The 21,144-nt window shown below is 43.8% G+C and overlaps 1 protein-coding gene and 1 long non-coding RNA gene across 5 annotated transcripts; one reads left to right on the top strand and one right to left on the bottom strand.

Moving 5' to 3' along the window:
* The first annotated feature begins 12,364 nt into the window (after positions 1-12,364).
* LOC120705112 lies at positions 12,365-13,489 on the top strand. Its single transcript, XR_005687786.1, has 2 exons — positions 12,365-13,063; positions 13,176-13,489. It is a non-coding gene; the product is annotated as an uncharacterized LOC120705112 (long non-coding RNA).
* A 4,154-nt stretch (positions 13,490-17,643) lies between these two features.
* Positions 17,644-20,897, bottom strand: LOC120703398 (FBD-associated F-box protein At5g56370-like). 4 transcript variants are annotated; one of them, XM_039987464.1, is made up of 5 exons: positions 20,524-20,886; positions 19,824-20,103; positions 19,209-19,364; positions 18,915-19,110; positions 17,644-17,964 (listed from the first exon to the last, which is right to left on the bottom strand). In XM_039987464.1, the coding sequence occupies exons 1-5, from the start codon at positions 20,757-20,759 to the stop codon at positions 17,906-17,908; spliced, it is 927 nt and encodes a 308-aa protein (XP_039843398.1). In that variant the 5' UTR covers positions 20,760-20,886; the 3' UTR covers positions 17,644-17,905. The 4 variants fall into 4 exon arrangements, with proteins under 4 accessions (XP_039843398.1, XP_039843396.1, XP_039843397.1 ...); XM_039987463.1 differs by lacking the exon at positions 17,644-17,964 and adding an exon at positions 17,972-18,635 and having other exon boundaries at positions 20,524-20,893; XM_039987462.1 differs by having other exon boundaries at positions 19,824-20,891.
* Between the last annotated feature and the right edge of the window lie 247 nt (positions 20,898-21,144).

The following is a 21,144-nucleotide window of genomic DNA, read 5'->3' as shown; positions in this document are numbered from 1 at the left end:
GCATCGCATGCCTCTCATCCTGAAAATGGTTAGTGACAAAGAATACCCGAGGGTGCATACAAACCGGCAACATGTTCTTGCTTTTATTTGTTTAGTAGAAAGATTTTTTTAAGAGTCCGGGCTAACTCCTGGTAGTGCTTGTTTATGGGCACAAGCTCGACCATGGGGGTTTCCCTGTTGCAGTCATGATAGGTGATGTAAACCTCAACTACACCACCGATTGTCGTCCCATCGATTCTAGCTGCAAGGTTAGTGCCAAAGTGCAACAAGATGTGCAAAAATTTTGATAACCATGAGCATTTACATCGAACCATAAGAACACAAATTTCTAAAAAGGATGTAAAACTTGTTGCACTTCACTAGCACAAGGGGGTGATGAATCTGGAGATTCTTGAGAGTGACCTTGGGATTTTTTGAATAGCGGAACTCTTATGCTCATGAAAAAGGATCTCATCTTTATGGGGCTCCAGATTCGATCACGAATATTGTTCATGGCCCTTGAGTTCTTTAAAGAACATCAAGATAGGAGTGTGAGGGCCAAAGGAACAATGTTTAGGAGGTGATGGTTGCTTGGAGGAGAAAGGGCAACAACGATGGGTTCAAGGAAATCACCTCCTCGAGGTGTCACCATTGGGAATTTTGGTTAAAATTGTGGTGACACCTGATCTCGATCCCTTCTGAGATTGCTTAATAAGGTTTAGCTGGTGCTAGAAACTCCTCACCTAAGAAGGTGAAAGCAAAAGGTCTGGGCGAGGAACTAGCACCAGCAACGAGATCGTTCAAAACATCCACTTCAGTTCCTTGAATGCGGCATTGAGTGGTTTATGAATGGGTGCGAATCTAAATTTCTTCAGAAGAAAAACTCCCCATCTTTTGACCACTCTTTGCACAAAATGGTCGTTAAACCCCTTGAGGTTTCTTTCTAGAAGCACTAAAGTCTGGAGGGATCTCTGGAACTGGTGGTTTGTCTTGGGAAGGATAATTCGAGGTTTTCTTTAATTTCAAAAGGTTTTTCCTCAAATTCACAAGGGAACTCTGAATAAAGCGAGGACGTTCATGGCCCAAAAAATGAAAGAGAATGTGTAACTCTGTGGGCCATATGAACAATTTTGAGTTCGGGTCCTGAGGGAAATGAGTTTCAACTCATCCCTTCCTTAGGAGAGAAACTTCGCATGGCAAAGCAATCCATCCTAAGCTTCCAATAGAAGTCCAAACGATGTGAAGAGTGACTGTAACTTCTATCGGGCATCAATCGAAATCAAGGAGTAAGATGTGAATTTTGAATCACTTGATTCGATTGGCATCGATCGATAATCGAGGATAAGAATGTGAGTTTGTTTCACTCGATTTGATCGGCACAACCCCTATGATCCCTTGACCAAAAGATGAGTCCAACTGACTATGACACGGTGGTCAATGTCAAGGCATATTCCGTGGTGAAAACACCTTGGATGTTACCTCGACATAGGAACATGCTGGGCTTCTTCTCTTCTTTTTTTTTTGGGTTTATTCCGTTCCTTTTTTTCTTAGTGCCTCTTCCCTGAAATTTTTGGTTGAAACAGATGAGTCATAAAAATATGATCCTCTTATTCTGACCACCCTCGAGACATGGTTCCGAGGAAGAATTTAGGAAGAAGGCACCATAAGGGAATCTGGGCGGTTGGACCTGCATGAAGTACTTTTGCCCAAGATTCCTGCTGTTCAGGAGTGGTACCCTCAGTAGATTGAGATGAAAGCTCGAATTCTACTGGTGATAATCCTCGGTTGCTCAATGCACTCTCCTCCTAATGGGGCATCGTTATGCAGATTGGTGAGGGAGTAGTTTCTCAGATAAGATCCAAGATTTCCTTCCCTCAAGTCAGATCTTTAGGCAAAAACGAGCCTTCGAAGAGATCGTCAAGCCGTAGGCAAGCATGATGTAGGGTCGAGATGGCGGACTAGAGGGGGGTGAATAGTCCTTTTTAAAACTAATCGCGTTGCTAGCTAACCGGAACAAATGCGGAATTAAACTAATCGGTCTAGCCAAGACTACACCCCTCTATCTATAACTTGCACCTTACAAAAAGATCCTAATTGAGCAACTAAGGTGCCGGGCTAGGTAGAGCTCACCTAAGAAAAACTAGTTTGCATGGTCACACAAACCTAAGCACTAGTACTTTAAGCAAAGAGGGAGCTCCTACTCATACTAGTAAGCAAAGCACACAAAGTCTAAGCACAACTAGTAGTTCTCAAGAGCAAGGCTACACAAGCCAAACTAGTGAGCTCAAATTACTTAGCTACACAAACTAAGCAATGTGACTAACAAGGCTACTCAAGCCAATTAGTCACGCAAGGGAGCTACTTCTATGCTACACAAGGAAAGAAAGAAACTAGCAAGCTACACAAGCTAACTAATTACAAGAGCAACTACACAAGGACAAGATATATAAAAATGTAAATACACGGCTTGTGAATTGGAGAATGCAAACCACCAAGAAGAGTAGATAAAGTTGACACGGTGATTTTTATCCCGAGGTTCACTTGGTTGCCACCAAACTAATCCCCGTTGAGACCAGCTCCAAGGTTGCCGCCGATCCTCTTGCTAGTGGTGACTCTTAAGTCACACTCTCCCACGTGGAGTGCTCAAACCGAGCTCTAGCACATGATCCGGCCGGACCACTTGTTGCTCTTCGCGTCTCGCTCAACTAGAGTTGCTCTTCGCGGCTCCCACCGGGTGAGCACGATACCCCTCACAAACACTTCTCCGGAGCACCACACAATCTTCTTGCGGGCTTCACTCCGGAGACACACCACCACCAAGCCATCTAGGAGGTGGCAACCTCCAAGAGTAACAAGCACCACCGGCTTGCAACTCGATCACCTAGTGCCAATCTCTTGCAATCACTCAATGCAACGCACTAGAATCGCTCACTCACTTAGCGAATATGATTTGCTCAAACACAAGTGAGTTGGAGGGCTTTCAAGCACTCTCACACAAGGACACCAAGTCCCCAAGGTGCTCAACCCCTCAAATGGCCGGCCACACCCTTTATTTATAGAGGGAGGCCACAACTAGCCGTTACACTCAAAACCCGTGAAAACAGAACTTTCGCGGACTGTCCACCTCACAGAGACCGGACCGTCTGCCATTCAAAACCAACGGCTAGAAATGCAATGATTACATGTCAGAGTTGACTATTAGAGCCCTTCGCGGACTATCCATGACCTAGGGGCGGACCGTCCGTCGTTCAGATACTCTGAACACTTAGAGAGACAGCGTCTCTGGGCAAACTGAAAGTTGAGGGGCGGACCATCCGCTCCCCTTGGGCGGACCGTCCGCCCTTCACTTCATGCAAACCACCAGAACCTACAAGGTTTCTATCCCAGAAATTTCAGTAGGCGGCGGACCGTCCGCCCCCAAAAGCCGGACCGTCCGCAGTACAATTTGGACACCCAAGACAGAACTACCAAGTTTCTGTGCCCGTTTCAGATTTTAAAGGCGGACCGTCCGCCCCCAAGGACCAGACGGTCCGCGGTTCATTTTGGACCACCATCCAGAGCCAAGAACAGTTCTATTTGAGCTCAAACGAGACAATGGCGGACCGTCCGCCTCCCTGGAGCGGACCGTCCGCAGGTCCATTTTCAGCAGAAATCTACCACGGTAAAACGGCCATAACTTTTAGCTCCGATGTCCAAAATAGGTGACCTTGGACTCTATGGAAAGCTTGTTCAGAGGACTACACAACCAAACTGAATATTTGATCCAGAACACAATGGATCAAAGTAGTATTCCACTCCAAGAGCCATCCATGTCTCCGGAGAACACCGAAACACCTTTCTTTCTTCCTCAAGTTGATCAACTTCAACTCCAACACCTTATCATTTGCAAATGTGCGAACACCACTGTATGGATCACCGGGGTGTCCGACCCTAGAGGGGAAGGGGGTGAATAGGGTTGCTAATTCTCTTTCTAACCTAGGGCTCAAACTACTTGCATAAGATAAACCTAACACATCCTACACATGTTAGTTATGACTAAGGTTTATCTATACTACTCTCTACTTACCCCAAAAGACTTGCAACCTATAGCCAATCCTAATCAAACTAACTAGGAAAGTGAAGGCACGCAAGATAGAGTAAATGCGGAAACGTAATACAGTAAGTAAATAGATAAGGGCAAGAGGGATGCAAACTCCCGAGTAGACACGGTCATGTAACGTGGTTCGGCTCAAACGCCTACGTCCACGGGACACCGAGGCTCTTCCGATCACCATCTTGCACTAGGCCACCAAGACGCACCGGCAAGCAAAGGCAAGTGCCCACAAGACACCGAGTCTCGTGCACCGCCACCATCTCTCTCGGTCACCCAGCCGAAATCCACTACGGAGCTTCTCCACCAAGGAGGAGGTCTCCTCTTCCCCCGTACAAAGTGTCGGTACCGCTCCACACCAAGTCGGAGGGTCGTCGACGGGAATGCTTTGCTTGCCTCGGCAAGACTTCTCTTAAGCTAGCTCTCTCAAGACCTAAGCCTATACAAGTGCACAAAGCACTCTCTCAAAGCTTCTCACAGGCTAGATATGACACTAAGCTTTGCTAGGATGGTTGGAGATGATGATTTGCTTGGGCAACACTTCCTTCAACCTTTTTGGCATCCAACCATATGCAGCAACCGGCCTTGAGAGAGCTAGCTTAAGAGAAGTCTTGCCGAGGCAAGCAAAGCATTCCCGTCGACGACCTTTGGGTTTGGCATGTCATTTGGGCCCTAGGATCCATGTGTGCACCGCTGTGTTTGTCGGAAGTGTTTCTTCTCTTGGGCTTGGGCTAATTTGCTTCAGGATGTGGGCCCTCTAATTCTCGTGCTCACGTAGAATGCTCTGATATGTACTTTTCCCTTTGTATGAGCATGGTTTTCACCCATATGCAAACATGGCTTCCTGTAAACAGCGATTCACCAAAACTTGTGGAAATGATTAGTATCAAAGTCCTAATTCTAGTTTGGTGTTTGTTTTGGCACAGATCTTTGCAAGAGTTGACGGTCAATTTTAGCACTTAAGGACCGTCAACAACTTGGTGATAGCCAGATCTCATGCCCAATTTAGTGAACCACACAGCTCCTTTTAATTCATCCAACAATTCATCCACTATGGGCAAGGGGTATTTGTTTTTGACAGTAATGGAGTTCAGCTGGCGATAATCAACACAGAATCTCCGAGAGGTAAGGGTATGTTCGATTGGTGGAGATCTCGACGTTGACGATCTGGCTTCAAATCAGCTAGATTTGAACCCTGCAACCGCTACACCACTGCTCCGTTGGTTCTCAACCAAGCACAACTTGATTGACCTCGCCAAGAAGACTTTTCCTGCAAGCGAATCAAAGAACACAAGCAAGAAAGGATAAACACGCAATCTGATAATTGCAAGTATGAATGAAGCGAATTACAAGAGGGGTTCAAGAACTTGATTCCAAAGGACTAATCGACACAGTGGAGGAGATCAAGAATGGGGGGTCCTGGATCAATGTATAAGGACTTGTCGCCACACATACAATGATGCAATGTCTGTTTCTCGAAGGAAATCACAAGACTAAACAAAACCCTAGTCTAAACAGCGGCGGCTACTGAGTTTATACCCTAAGGGACGTCCTAGGGTTGCTGGTGGTGGCCAAGGGGGCGTCCACCACTTGGGCCATTTGGCCCGACACGGTACATGGGACAATAGCCCAAAAGACGGCGGCGCAGCGCCCTGGCAGAGTCTAGATGTCACATTATTTTGATGATTCCCGTTGACTCCTAATGAATTTGGGCCTGAAACTAGTGTCATTGGAAGCTCCTTGAAATTATCTTTCCATCCATATAAAGAACGTCCGAAAAGGACTCCGTATGCGATCTGGGCGTCATTTTTTTGTGTGGGCTGCTCCTGGACTCCGATGTGGACTCGAACTTAAGTTGTTTTTGGGCCTCCACCTTGGGGACTCGAACTGGATAAGCTTTGAGCCTTCTTCTCGACTTGGAAAACCTTGTTGGTCTCCTTCATCTTCATGCCATTCACCATGTTTGGCAGTATGCATACTTGTCATGTCCTCATCATCCTCCCCTTCTTGAAAGAAAAGCCGTCATCGGCGCCAATTGTACTCGAAGCTGATCCTGCAGGCTCCTTGATCGGAATGCACATGATTTTGGACAAGAAAATCCTTTTCAACTCTATCCTGCAAAAGATTAGTACTAACAGAAGCTAGCATAGGAATAGATGACATTTAAATATCAGTAGTATTGGATCCATTTAGTTGATTACAATCTTGCACAACAAAAGGAAAATTCAGATTTGCACAAATGTAAACCTGACGTATCAAATGTTTTCCATTGTTGTCATATTTGCCAATAGCATGATATGTATGTCTAGAGCACCATGGCAACTCAGCTTGTTCAAAAAGTTGCTCGTCCAAATCACTAAGATTACACAAAACAACAAATTCAATGTAACACAAAGTTTTTAAAGAAGATATTAGTTTTAGCTCATTCATACCACTATCAATATGATTAACATGTTTCAATTCAGCACAAGTGGGTGGTTCTGTGCTCTCATGTTCATGATCATATAAGCCATCTTTATCACAGAGAATATCAAGCAAATCATCTTGTGACAAAGGTAAATCAAGCGATGGTTCCACTAATAGTTGCTCTATCATAACATGATTGGTGGAAAATTTCAGCACATTTAGAGAACTCTCACCTTCTGTGAGTGTAGCATCATCGTTGCTCTCTTGTGCAGCGGCTATATTAGATGATGGTTCTAAATTTGCACATGAGGTTGTGAGCACCTCAGGTTCTGTCACATCATCCTCGCTTTTTTGTAAATGATCATGCAAAAGGTTAGGCATAGTAGGAGGAATAACAAGAGAATTATTTAATTGATGCACCTCATCATTTGAATTAATTACAAGAGATGGATTAACAAAATTTTCGCTCATAACAATTTTTATGTCATCCCAAGTTTGAGGTTTATCTAATGGACTTAAGCTCTCCCACCAAGTTAAAGCAGAATATCGCAAAACACTAGCAGCATTGTTTACCTTCCTCCTTGGACACATAAAGCGATTAGCAAATATGTTGGTATTGCAATTTCCCACTCAATGTACTCATCAGCACCAATGCCATTATAAGTTGGTGGATATGTACAACCTGTCATTATTAGAAGAGAGTAAAAGACAACACAAAAGTATTATCCCTATCAAGTAGCAACTACTAAGTAGTGGTGAAAGTGGAATGCAATATCTCAAGCGACTTATCACCGTCTTGCAAGTGTTCTTACCAAAGCCAACAGGCAGCACAATCAGTTGTCAAGCTTTGGTGTAATAGTTGCAAGGTGAATCTGTGCTGACAGAAGTAATATGTAGAGTTTTGAGAAGGCATAATATGGTAGCAAGGAATATCAATATTTCAATTCGGAATTGTGAAACTGAAAAGTAGTCCCAAGCTAGTCTATGTCACCAGCCTAAACTCATCTTGGACCTAGTTCAAGCAAGCAATGGATACAGCTCTGCATGGGACTCAAAGGATGCAGCACTTCTGACTTTTTTCTCTTTTTTTCTTCTTCTCTTTCTTTCTTTTCTTTTTTTTGCAGCTTTTCTATTTTTTTCTGCACCTTTGCCTTTTCTTTTGCTAGTTCAGGCAGAAAACAGATATAGAGCACAAACAGCCACGAAACAAATTGATCTTCTCTATGATTTGCACAGCAAAATATTGGACAAAAATTGATTGGCTGCAGACACAACAACCAAAAACAAATCTGCTGTCAACAGTGCCAACAAGAACAGCAAGATCACTCGAGCAGACACTAAACCTCGACTAATTAAACCAATGAACACAACGACACAACGAGGGACTAAAATTCAGAAAAGCAAACTGAACGGAAAAATTGTGGGGCACAAAAGGGGGTTATAGGATAGCGGAAACTCGATGAACAAATATTTTTGTGGGCAGTTTTGTGGACTATAGGTGATGAACACGAATGAATCTAAAGGGAAAAACACGATAATACCGCACGGGCAACTTGGAATCTTGATACCACTTGATGAGGACTAGGCCCGATCTTTCGAGAGGTAAGGGTACGTTCGATTGGTGGAGATCTCGACGTTGACGATCCGGCTTCAAATCAGCAAGATTCGAACCCTGCAACTGCTACACCACTGCTCTGTTGGTTATTAACCAGGCACAACTTGATTGACCTCGCCAATAAGCCTTTTCCTGCAAGCGAATCAAAGAACACAAGCAAGAAAGGGTAAACACGCAATCTGATAATTGCAAGTATGAATGAAGTGAACTACAAGAGGGGTTCAAGAACTCAATTCCAAAGGACTAATTGACACAGTAGAGGAGATCAAGAACGGGGGTCCTGGATCAATGTATAAGAACTTGTCGCCACAGATACAACGATGCAATGTCTATTTCTCGAAGGAAATCACAAGACTAAACAAAACCCTAATCTAAATGGCGGCGGCTACTGAGTTTATACCCTAAGGGACATCCTAGGGTTGCTGGTGGTGGCCAAGGGGGCATCCACCACATGGGCCACTTGGCCCGACACGGTACATGGGACAACAGCCCAAAAGACGGCGGCGCAGCACCCTGGCAGATTCTGGATGTCACATTGTTTCGATGATTCCCGTTGACTCCTAATGAATTTGGGCCTGAAACCAGTGCCATTAGAAGCTCCTTGAAATTATATTTCCATCCATATAAAGAACATCCGAAACGGACTCTGTAGGCGATCTGGGCGTCATTTTTTGTGTGGGCTGCTCCTGGATTCCGAGGTGGACTCGAACTTGAGTTGTTTTTGGGCCTCCACCTTGGGGAATCGAACCGGATAAGCTTTGGGCCATCTTCTCGACTTGGAAAACCTTGTTGATCTCCTTCATCTTCATGCCATTCACCATGTTTGGCCGTATGCATACTTGTCATGTCCTCATCACCCTTTCAGCTTTTTCATCCTCAATTTGGTACATTTAGATAGGCAATCCTTGACTCCAGTTAATGTAATTCTCATCCCATTGTGGTTGAATCTCATCTTTTTTATTTTTCAGTCAATCCACATAGGGCTGTGATGCTCTAACCAGTCCATGCCCAGCACCATATCATAGCACTTGATATCTAAGACACGTGCTGTGGTTGAGAATGTATGACCTTGTGTCCACCAAGTAACACCAGTAATATGTTTGTTGCTCTTTAGAATATTGCCATTGGCCATTGTAACTTGCACCTCTTGAGTATCTTGTAGTTGGTATTGCAATTTTTCTACTGTTTGGGTGTTGATGAAAGTGCTGGAGCTGCCTGAATCCACCAGCAATAAGATTTCCTGATTGTGAATCAACTCTTGCAGCTTGATTGTCTTCTTGCCTTGGATGCCCTCAGTTGCTGCCAATGACAAGGAGAGTACATCTTCCTCAATGGATATTTCCTCTTCCTCTGGATCTTCTTCTTCTATGTTCATAGCATCCAGAAACTCTTCCAACACTTGCAGAGGGATCTGTGGTGGACATTTGTGATTTCTGCCCCACTTAGAGCCACATTTCATGCACAGTCCTTGGGCTCTGCGTCGTGCCCGAAGTGTTGTTGGCTTGTCGTCCCGCTTGGGCTTGTTTACTGATCTGGGAGTTGTTGCTAGGGCTGTTGATGGTCTTGTGCTGAACTTGATGAAATCTTGGTTAGGCTTGGTATGATACCTCTTGGAAGAGGCTTCCAATAGATCCTCCTGAATGAGTGTCAAAGACAAAGCCACATCAACCGTTCTCGGATTGTGTAAAGTGATTGCATTGCTGATATTATAACGTAAACCATCCACAAACTTCTGAACAAAGAAAACATCATCTATGTTCTGGTTGTGCACTAGGACTCTATGTTTTGTTTGCTCAAATCTTTCAGCATACTCTAAGACAGTACTAGTTTGTTGGATGGCGAGAAGCTCTCTTATGTGATTTTGGTAAAGGTCCCTACCATATTTCTGGTCAACAGCAACACAAAGTTCAGGCCAACTCCCTATATTGTGCTGTGCTTCATAGGATTGAAGCCACATTGCTCCAGGATTAACAAAATTGATGGTAGCAAAAGGTGCCCATAAATGTGCAGGAACACTATACATGGTAAAATACTTTTCACACTTCTCCTTCCAGATCTTTGGGTGGTCACCATTAAATGTGGGGAAAATCTAACTTAGGCAACTTGTAATCTCTATAGTTGAAATTGATAAATTGGTGCTTCCTATCACTGGACTTAGGGTCATCCATGCCATTTGTATGCAGAACTAAATTTTTGGACTCACCCTTGACCAGAGTGTGATGGAGAGAAGAGTTCCTCCCATCGACACCCTGGTACTGTAGGTCGACGCGGTGGCCATTGGCCCGCCCCCCTTCCTCGCGCGGTGGGGCCTGAGGCGGAGCCTTGGTGTAATGATCCAGCCCGGGATAACGGCTAAGATCTACTCTACACGTTGATTAGACCACACCTGCTAATTAATTCTCTTGCGCTTTCATCCTCGCTTCGCGCAAAATGATCGATCCGGAATTAATACGCTTCCTGGGACCGGCTATTTAAGCCGGTCTGTCTCTCCATCGAATTCCAGCATGGGACTAAACTGGGAATACTGCGACGAGCTATAGTACCCCCACGGTGCTACAGTAGCCCCACTACTACAGTAACTGCGAATTCGGTCCGGTCCAACACGGCCTGTGGGCTGATCTGTTACACTTGGTTGTGGCGGCTTCCAATGCCTCCATGCGCGATGTGAGATCGTTGAGGGATTTGGTGAGTTCGGTGGAGATCCTATCGGTGTCGATGCTCCACGTGTTGATGGTGTCGACGGTAGTGATGAGCTTCAACTGGCTACTTGGAGGGACTTGACCTCCGCCAACAAGAGATCGAGTTTCTCCTCGGTAGTCGACATGCGAGCTGATAGGGTTGGTGGTTTCTTCCCTCGGAGTCGCGGTCTGGGCAGTGGCAGTGGCGGTGGTGGTGGTGGGCTGGGGGATTTTGACGGCGGTGGAGGGTTAGAGGTGGAGGTGGTGGTGGTGGTGGTGGTGGATGGCGCTAGGTTCTCGGCTCCGGCGGGACAGGATCGAAATCGAGTCGCCGCGGTGTGGGAGTAGAGGCTCTGGTACCAAATGTGACGATCCTAGGACCGACACGGATAGAGGAGGTTGCCGGCAACGCACACGACAATGAGGTCGGCGGCGGCGCCTCGAGCATGGGAGGAAGGGAGAAGGATAGGTTTAGTTTAGTCTCATTCGTTGCCCTCCATTCATAGCAGGGTTCACGTTACATAGTTCAGGCCATCAGTCACTAGTACATGGCCCACTCGGCCCATGACGGCACGCAGGCCCAATAGTGGTCATGACACCTCGGTGCCGCCAGTGTAGAGGAGCTTGGATTTGGCACCATGAAGGAGAAGGCTGGGTGGAACTCGGATTTGGCACCATGGGCAAGGAGGTGGCCTCCGGCTATGGAGCAGGGTGCAGGGTGTCCGCCGACGTACAAGCCTCAACTCTGCCACCGCATAGGGGGGCCTCGGGTGCCCTGCTATTTTTTTCAACGCCGAGACGAGGAAACACTAGGGGAAGGAGAAAAGAGATCGAAGTGATACGTGCATAATGGATAGCAGGCGGAAATATTTAGAGAAAGCTTTGCTCGACAGCCAGTAAAAGCAAGGCTGACCCTGCTGTGGAATTTACATCGGGTGAAAGTTGCTTTTGTGTGGAAGTTCTGATGGGTCATGTTGTTTGGTTGGCTTTCATCTTTTTTTTAAAGCCAAAGCACTTCAAAAGTCCAACCAAACGCCTAAGGGCTTGTTCGGTTGCACACGGTTTCATTTCGGACCCGGAATGATAGAAACAATAAGAGATATAATAAGAGACCCGGATTTATTCCGGGTCGGAAACTACTTGCAACAAAATAAACTCACAATAGATACAACAAGAGACCCGGAATCAATCAATGAGTCTAGAGATGGGGAATGAATCCGGTTCTTTTGTTGTATCTATTATGAGCTTATTTTGTTGCAAGTAGTTTCCGACCTGGAATAAATCCGACATCTTATTATATTTCTTATTGTTTCTATCATTTCCGGCCCGGAATGAAACCGGGTGCAACCGAACAAGCCCTAAGACGGGTTAAAATGGCTAAAACATCCACACAATTTTTAACAACATTTGAGTTTTCTATCTATCTACGCCATTTTTTCTTTCAAAAATGATAAGTATTGCAGAAAAAATCTACCAGCATATACATATATTTTTTGTGAACTATTTAAATCTCAATAACGACCATTCCAAATAAATTGTCTCTTCAAATTACATTATAATAAACGTGCTTTACTTTCTAAAATGTTAAATATTACACTTCCTTCTTTTTTCTTAATAAATTATTGACGCATACAAAAAAATTACGCATCTAAATCACAACCAGTACTTACAAGTAATAATAACTGGAAGAAAGAAAAAAAGAAGGAACAGCTCTTATCATGGGCCGGAATTGGATGGGGAACGCGGCAGCGGCGGCCGGCGGTAGCCCGCGAAGGAGAAGGAGCAGCTCTTATCGTGCGGCATGGAGGAATGCTTCCACCTCCTCAGCATCGACAGCGCAGAAGAGGCGGGAGCGGCCGCTCCCGCGCTGCTATGTCCCACTCCCTCTCACGGAGGCAACGTGGGCGGGCGGGCGACGACCTTGATGTGTGGATGATCGGGAGGATGAGCTCGGGTGTCGGGCGCTCGGGATTGACGGGCAGCCGGACGGGACGGCCCTCAGGCGTGGGCTCCTCTTCCCCAATGCAAGCCGCCAAGCATTAGTGATAGATCAATGGAATCGGCGGTGGTGGGGTCGAGGTCGTCTTGTTCATCAATGGCCGGCGAGTGTCTGGACACAAGAATGGCCCTCCTCATCTGCTTCCACCAGCCCCATCTGCCTCCTCAGGTCAGTCAGTACTCGTGGACCGACCGTTGGCATCGCAAAGAGGCGGACTGGCGGAGAATGGCACTCCCTTTGTAGCGATGAACGCAACTGCCACGCTTCTGTCGCCAGCCATCGCCGTGACTTCGCTGGTATCACCTGCTGTTGTCCTATCACCGCTGCATACAATCTGTTTGATGAAATGCCTAATAGAAAAAATATATGCTCAACTCTGACACTAATTGGATGATTTGTACATTGCAGTGAGCAAGTTTACCTAGGTGCTCAGTTAAGTTCTTGCATTTTAGCTCAAGAATTCATCCGCGCTGAGGTAAAAAGAATGTTATGGCTCATGAAGCGGATTGTCAGGTACGAAATATCTTGGAATGGTTCCTCTGCTGTGGTACACGTAAGAGCTATGTCCTATAAGTTTATTGAAAAATTACGATCTAATTGGACCGAAATTCCCATGGCTAGTATCTTACATGTATGAATAGACTTATTGGATTACTAAGTTCTGTTTTTTTGAAAAATAATAGTAAAAACAACTCTTTATAATGGAAATATTCCCATGACAACTCTGGACCCTGAGCACACCTTTCCACCAATGTTTTTTCTTTCTTCTGAAGCTTCCAGCTGGAGGGCAGGGTGACAGACCCGCTGAGTTAAAACGGTTAATTAAGCGTAACCGCCATCATTTGAATGCATCAGACGCATTAGCTTAATTAAGTGTAACTTAGCAGGCTGTTTCCAACCCACAGGCCGATCGAAACACACCAGAAGTCTCGCACGACGGCGAGCCCAGACGGTACCAACATGATACAATTTTACAAAAATAGTAAATAATATTAAGACTTTTACAAAAACAGCTTTAAATTTAAAATTTACAAAAGAAAAGATAGCAGCGGAAGAGAATTTAACTTACATAATATTTTTACTAGAGAATAAATAAACAAACTAAATAAGTCAAGAACTACCGCGACGTGAAGACAATGCGCCACATCGAGCCCACCGATGTGAAACCTAGTTAGCTCCTATACCTGAAATAGGGTAAAAAACAAATCCTGAGTAACTAATACTCAGCAAAACTTACCTGACTATTGGGTATACTTAGCCCACATATCTAGACATGGAAAGCTTTCTGGCTGGTAGTTTGTTTTGCGAAAAAAAGTATCTACAAATGGATCCTTATTCTCCATATTTTAGCTCAAGGTTCTATATAAATTAATCATAAACTAGTATTTGCATAATATCTAGAGCACACATACTAGAGCAAATATATTATAATTCAATGTAACCATCATAAATGTATAATTCATGTTCCATATAACATTACTACGATGCGGTGCTGCGATCAAGGTGCTCATATCCGAGAGCGACTGACGGCGAATCGATCCGATTTAACCTTGCAAGGTGGACCTAACCAACCCGGCACGCATAAGTCCCGTTGGACCACACACACCAACCCTTCCCCTCCCCGCCTCGAACTACAGGAACCAGCCCAACGACATATAGTCAGCCGAGCCCTACGTGAGACCACCAAAAGTAAACATATGCAACCCCTTTCTCCACGGCCACTCGACTACCCTAGGAGTTGGGTGCGGGTTTCTGTACTTTCGAAGCAAAGCAATAATAGGCTTACCGGTTTCGACTACCTCCTACTCCCGGCATGCGGTTAGTACAATATCAAACTCGATCAGCAATGCCAGACAACGGACGGTCCTTAACCGACACAGGCGGAGCTAAACATTCCCCGCCCGGTCTTCAATTCCTTTTCTTTCCTGCATATTCCAATATTTCATATATTCAAAATTATAGAGACATCATATATCTCGCGAGTAACAGGAAATTATTCGACTCTAAAATATCCTATATCTCGCGAGTAACAGGAAATTACTCGACTCTACCGAGACATATTAAGCATAGCCGTGCTACCGACCTACTCATACTAGTATAAGGCCCAGGGAACCTAGGGATCATGCAACTAAGATTTCAAATAATTCCTGAAAATGTAATGCACAAGTAATAAATATATATAATATTTCATAATTTAAAATAGTAGGTCATGCACCGGGGCTTGCCTGAGGGTAACACTAAGTTAGTGTTAATGCTATCAAGGCCTTGGGCCCTTCCGACCATTGGGCCGAGTCTTCGGTTGCTTTAGCGGGTCCTTTCATTTTCTGGATATGTCCACCGAACACCGTCTTGCGGTTCGGCCCCAACACCACATGCTTCACGTCCAAACGTTGTACATCTAGCGTACCTAAATGAGGTGCAACGATGCATATGTATGAATGCAAGGATGATGCGATAAAAGGTGCAGCAATACAAGCACAAGATTATTATTGCCTAAATATGAACAATTACACAAGCGGAAGTCGATTAAATATTACACGAGTCTAAACAAAGTAAACCCAATTGGTTTTATATTTTTAACATGCTCATAACTCCAACGATGCATTTAACAAGTTATAGAAGCATTTATGTAGCATAATTAAAACTGTATATAAAAAGTTGTCAAATAATACATTTCATGTTCTATCATATAGAGCATGAAGTTACGAAGCAAACAAAATTGGTTTTATATTTTTCTGATTTTTTTTGCAATTTTCTGCGAATTTTACAAACACTAAAGGTCTGTGCTGATCGGATGATCCGACCCTATGCCGGATGATCCGACCAAACAGCACTGTTTGCCACTGGAAGGTGCCGGATGATCCGGCCCTAGGCCAGATGATCCGGACCTGGGCGCGCGAGCGGCGTGTGGCAGCTGCTGGGAACAGAACTTAACATTTCAATTCACATGGAAGACATTAAATGTGTAGCATGCATGAGACAAACCAAAGATGGTGGTCAATTATCATTCTTCAAATTCAAATACGATAAAAGGTTCTGGCAAGAACTTGGAACAGAGGGCATACAACAAGAAGTCTGAAACAGAGATGGCAGAGACCCAGTAGGGGAGACTAACTCTTAAGAGTTAAGATAAACTCGGATGGGGCTTTTGATTGCAATTCCGGGAAAGGAGGACAGGATTTGTGACTACGGACTAATAATGGAGAGGTTGTTCAAGGAGTCGGGAAACTGAGCCATCTTATGGAGCTTTTCATGCAGAACTGCTTGCAAGTATCATGTATGGCTGGCGTCAAGGCAGCCAACCAACTGGGAATTCAAAAAGCTATCGTAGTAGAAACGAACTGCATTATGGTGAATTTAGCTCTTGAAAGTGGTAGCATCCGGCTGGCAACTGAAATGCTATGTTTAGTTGGGGGAGGGAAAAAATTTCGGTATCACATCGGTGTTTGACAGGATGTCGGAAAGAGTTTTCGGACACTAATAATAAAACAAATTACATAACTCGCCTGGAAACCGCGAGACGAATCTTTTGAGCATAATTAATCCGTCATTAGCATATTTGGGTTACTGTAGCACTATGGCTAATTATGGACTAATTAGGCTCAAAAAATTCGTCTCGTAAAATACTCTCAATCTGTGTAATTAGTTTTTATTTTCATCTACATTTAATACTCCATGTATGTGTCCAAACATGAGTAAAAAATTTTTGGACAAAAATTTTGAAAACTAAACAAGGCCTAAAGTAGCTAATGCTCAGGCGGCAAAAGGTTGTAACTGTCCCGGGATGGCACACCGTATGGTCTCGAGGACTTTTGTCCGGTGATCTGACTGTGACTTCGGTTTAATGGAATTACATATTCCGTTTAAAAAAAAAGTCACATGGGGTTTTTGAATTCAATTCAGACTTGGTTTTGAAATATTGAAGGACTGAACTCAGTTTTGCAATTTCAACTTTCGATTTTTTTTAGAAAAAAAAGAAATACTGCGCTCAAAGCTAAGGAGCTTCTTGGACTTGCAATAATCTTAGTAGACTGAATGAAGTCAAATTTATTAATTTCAACTTGATTTCGAACAGACTTGACTCAATTCAGATTTATATTAGAGAGTAGGGTTAATGTAAACAATCCAGTAGCAAATTTGTGGCCACCCACACTGAAAGCTTCCTCCTGTCTCGTGATATATTTTACGTTTCTACTTTTCTAGAGAGAAAAAAGAGTGGGAGTAGCACAGGAACTCACTAAACTCCAAAACTAGAAATTTTCTGATCCACATGGTACGTTTCTTGTTTGGTGAAGCTATACATACCTTGCATTGAGCCATTAGAAGTTGCAACAAACCTTAAAGCTTCTAGATATGTATTTGGACAGATTTCTACTATTTACAACATTTTTGGCATTTATTACAGCTGATATGCACCAGAGGAAGAGGCAAGAGTAGTACAAAAGTTGGATGAATCCTAGAACGCACCTGGTCTTGATAAAAAATGGACGGCCAATTAGATATATCACAAATGCTTTACGTGATTTTAGATTAGATTTCTAGCAGGAAACAAGATGCAATGAACCTGTGTGGCTTGGGAGTAGCTGGTGAAGGATGCCGATTGCCGAATAGCTCTATATGTACATGTAGTTCGAGCCAAATATTGCTGTTTGACAGTAACAAATACCGCAGCCTTAGTTTCCAGTTTTCAGGAATTGCTTTAATCTCAAATCACCCAAACTTGCCACTAAAAGGGTGGACAAACGTGCATTCTTTACACTTTTGGGTACAAGAAAACAGGGGAAACTAATACTAAATATATGATGATTACTGAAGCAAAGCATATTCATCGGGAAGTTATACTAGGTACACGAAAATAGAAAAAGTGCATCCAGAATGAAACCAATTGAAAGTCGAGACTCAGATGCATTCAAATGTATGTGCATCCAGAATGAAACCTCTTGAAAGTCGAGACAATGCATTCAAATGTATATATCATGCAAAGTGCAATCGATCCAAGTCTAACTACAGTCATACAAGTTATATATGACTGAATCTAAGCTACCCCTGAATTCTGAGAAACATGATTGACCAAAGAATTAGATAGACAAAAGCCAGCAATGCCATTGCTGCAAACTTTATGACAAAATTCTGAATAACTAGGAGACCGTAGAGATGTCAGTGGCATCAGTCTTAATCCTCTGCTCAAAACTGAATTCTGTACAAACATTAAACAAGTAGTGAGTATTAGAGAACCAGAAAGGATGAAAGAGAGAAATATGATGTTCAGATAAAATTTCAGATTCCCTAGTAATGGGCCTTGAAATACAGAAAATGCTATTACATACTTAGTATTGAAGAGCATGAAGGATGTCTTAATGGTGCGAACTGTTTGAAAGTTTTAGCTTATTATTATTTGGCACTTCTTAGGTTATATGTAGTGTCCTAGCTCTACACATTAAAATAGACATATAGCTAGTTGCCTCATTGGGAGTACAAAAGGAGAACCGTCATACATTTTTCTTGCCTTTAGTGCAGCGATTCTGATTTTTTACCAATGGTTTAGAGATCAGAAAGAGAAAGGTCCTATTGAAATTTGAAAAGCGCAAGCTCTTGCATGGGTAGGCCATTCCTTTAAAGTGGACGGATCAAATATTCTGTGGTGACATATGCTACTCAAGCATTAGTTTCCAACTCAGATAGACAGCCATTCGTAGTCACCCTAGGTAAGGGTAAAAGATAATTATAAGAATAAGTTGGCTGTAGCCCATCTGAATATGGCACAGAAACCAGGGCAATGGCTGCTGTGGATTCTGCACCTATGTTGGCAATGGCCGATGAGAACAGGGAGCCAGTCAAACCTCACAGGATCAGATGCCCCGCATTGCACTGTAACATTGGCAGGAAGAAGTGTGTACGATGATGTGAATCAATAGTTAAATACACATAAACCAAAGCAATGCTGCTATGATCCCCACTTTAGATTTTTTTAATTACTGAATCAAATTAATTCCTTTTCTTCATTATAAAAATCATTATACTAACACGGAACTGAACTTGAACTTTTATGTTGCCTATCTTTTCACGGGTATACATTAAGATTTAGTAAACAACACAATCATATTCTGCAAATATAGTAACAACAAATAACATTAATAGATAACTTACTTTCAGAAGATAAAGAATCCTTCTTTTGGATGGTAACCACATCAGAAGATACACCATAGGTATTTAAGATCGTTAAAAGTTTATCAAGCACTCCATCCTCCTGATATTTGACTTCAATTGCTTTGAGGCATTTAGATACCATGGATCCTTCCCTTGGGCTGTGGCATCCATTTGCTTTAACAACAGGTTCTGGCACCTGTTTTAGATGAAAACATATGCACAGAGGTGAATCAAATATATGTAAAGCTTTAACCGAAACAAGTGATGACATAGGTAGGAAACAAATAATGGTACCTTGGACAGTTGAAGCGTAAGCTTCTCTAGAATTGGTGAATGTTGGAGAAAGTAAATTAGCAAACTGAAGTCATCAGCAACACACCACTCATTGAGCAACAATGTTTTCAACTTTCTAAATGTAGGGCGCCATTTAAAATCCTTTCTGCAGACAAACTGGAAAATGCGAAGGAGTAGAGTATGGTTCAAGGTACACCTTTAAAGCACTTAACTCGTAAATACTGAATTATATATGAAATGTGTGCAGGTTTCTAGCTGCATAAGCAATTATGTGAAAGCAGAGGCTAAAATCATCCAAATTATTTGCTTTCTAATTGTCTAAAGTTACAAGTTTGAACATCCATGAGCACAAACAGATGTGTGTGTGTGTGTGTGTTTTATAGACAATTATCACAAACTAACTACTACATTTCTACAGAGAAATATACTAATTAAAAATGTTGCTTTGTGGGGAATACAGTGTGGATGTAGAGAAGTCTAAAAGAGGTCATATGCAATTCTGTTTCAAGCGAACCAAGATGGTGATACATGCTTTCTAAAGATGTACATAATATACAAGAGATATAATGGTAGGGGAGGCAGACAAGACTAAAAGCTACAAAAGTGCAAGCATACCACTTCAGGTAGACCTATCAACTCCAAATTCGTTGTGCCTGACAAACCCTTAAGAAGCACACACTGATTGTCTTCGTCATCCTCCAAACAGAGATTCCCATAGCATCCATCACAGTCACCAAGACCACAATCCCCGTAATAATTTCTAGGGCATTTTTCACAGCATTCGTCATCAAACCGGACAATTGCTTTTGCTAGTGACGGCATGCTCTCGAGCACAGGAGTAAAGCCCCAATTGTCAGATAGCTGCAAGGAAACAAGACTCGGGGCCGAAATGCTACTGCAGGGGATAATGCAGAAACTGGAGTTAGTGATTGTAAGATGTTTCACTGACGGAAGCAATATCCTCTCGCTCTCGATTCTGCAAGATATGAGCTCTAGATGCTCCAGTGCACGGCAGCCTGATAGATCTAGAATTCCGCTTGGCAATTCCACTTGGCCTAGTTCCACCCTAGTCAGGTGCTTCGAGACGAGTGGCGCGTCAGCAGGCTCCAGCATATTCTCGGGAGTGTAGATCCAAACCTTCAGCACCCGAGCTCGGTGCTCCGACACTACGCGGCGGACCCATTCCTCCGCAACCTTGAAGCAGAACGCCTGCGCAGCGTGGCCACCCCGGTACAACACGAACGGGCAGCAAAATATGTCGCACACGTCCAGCGGCGAGAGGCTGTCGCGGAGGCGCAGGAAGTTGGTGACGAACCTGTGCAGCCACCGGACGCTCCACCGCTTGCCGTCGTCGCGGGCGATGCGCAGCGCGGCCGTGAACCGCCAGAGATGGCGCCAGCGCCGGGCCAGCACGCAGGTCCGCACAGCGTCCTCCGAGGGCAGCAGGGACAACACGTGTAGGAGGGCGTCGTCGGGGAGGGAACCGAGGCGGTCGTCGTTGCTCGCCGTGGCCGCCGGTTCCTCACAGTTCTCGCGGCTCCGCTTCCGCATTTCGCCGAGCAGGTGGTGAGCTTCAATGTTCGTGGGTCAGTACTGCGGTACTCGCCCAGTTTTCCCTTGGTTAGTGTGACAGTGTCTATAGCTGCTCCAATCGTTGTTTCTTCAGCACAAAATTCTTCCATCCACTATTTTTTCGCTGGGTTTTGGAGTGTTGGGCTATTTTTTAAGGCCGGAGGGAAGAATAAAGTCTATTCTGTCTCTACAGGTAAGTCTAATTTTTTTCCTCCAATTCTAAAACCAGATATCTTATATTAAATTTATTATTCGGCGTAGTCTAGCAACTCATCTCTATTTGAGACACGCTCGCTTATTGCAATTCTTGTCACCTGAACTATCAAATTGGTTGAATTACCTCCCTACTATGTTTTAAATTGGT

This window comes from Panicum virgatum, chromosome 4K (genome assembly GCF_016808335.1).
Source record: "Panicum virgatum strain AP13 chromosome 4K, P.virgatum_v5, whole genome shotgun sequence".
NCBI classification, from domain to species: domain Eukaryota; kingdom Viridiplantae; phylum Streptophyta; class Magnoliopsida; order Poales; family Poaceae; genus Panicum; species Panicum virgatum.
The sequence above is the reverse complement of the archived record's forward strand: the minus strand, read 5'-3'. Positions and strand labels throughout refer to the sequence as shown.

What these genes read in the sequence shown, in the direction of transcription:
- LOC120703398 (XM_039987460.1), bottom strand. Translation starts at nt 20,759, where the DNA reads ATGCGGAAGCGGAGCCGCGAGAACTGTGAGGAACCGGCGGCCACGGCG. An exon ending in TGATAGGTCTACCTGAAGTG is followed by an intron (nt 19,365 to 19,823) that starts GTATGCTTGCAC and finishes CGCATTTTCCAG; the next exon opens with TTTGTCTGCAGAAAGGATTT. An exon ending in GGATTCTTTATCTTCTGAAA is followed by an intron (nt 18,636 to 18,914) that starts GTAAGTTATCTA and finishes CCAATGTTACAG; the next exon opens with TGCAATGCGGGGCATCTGAT.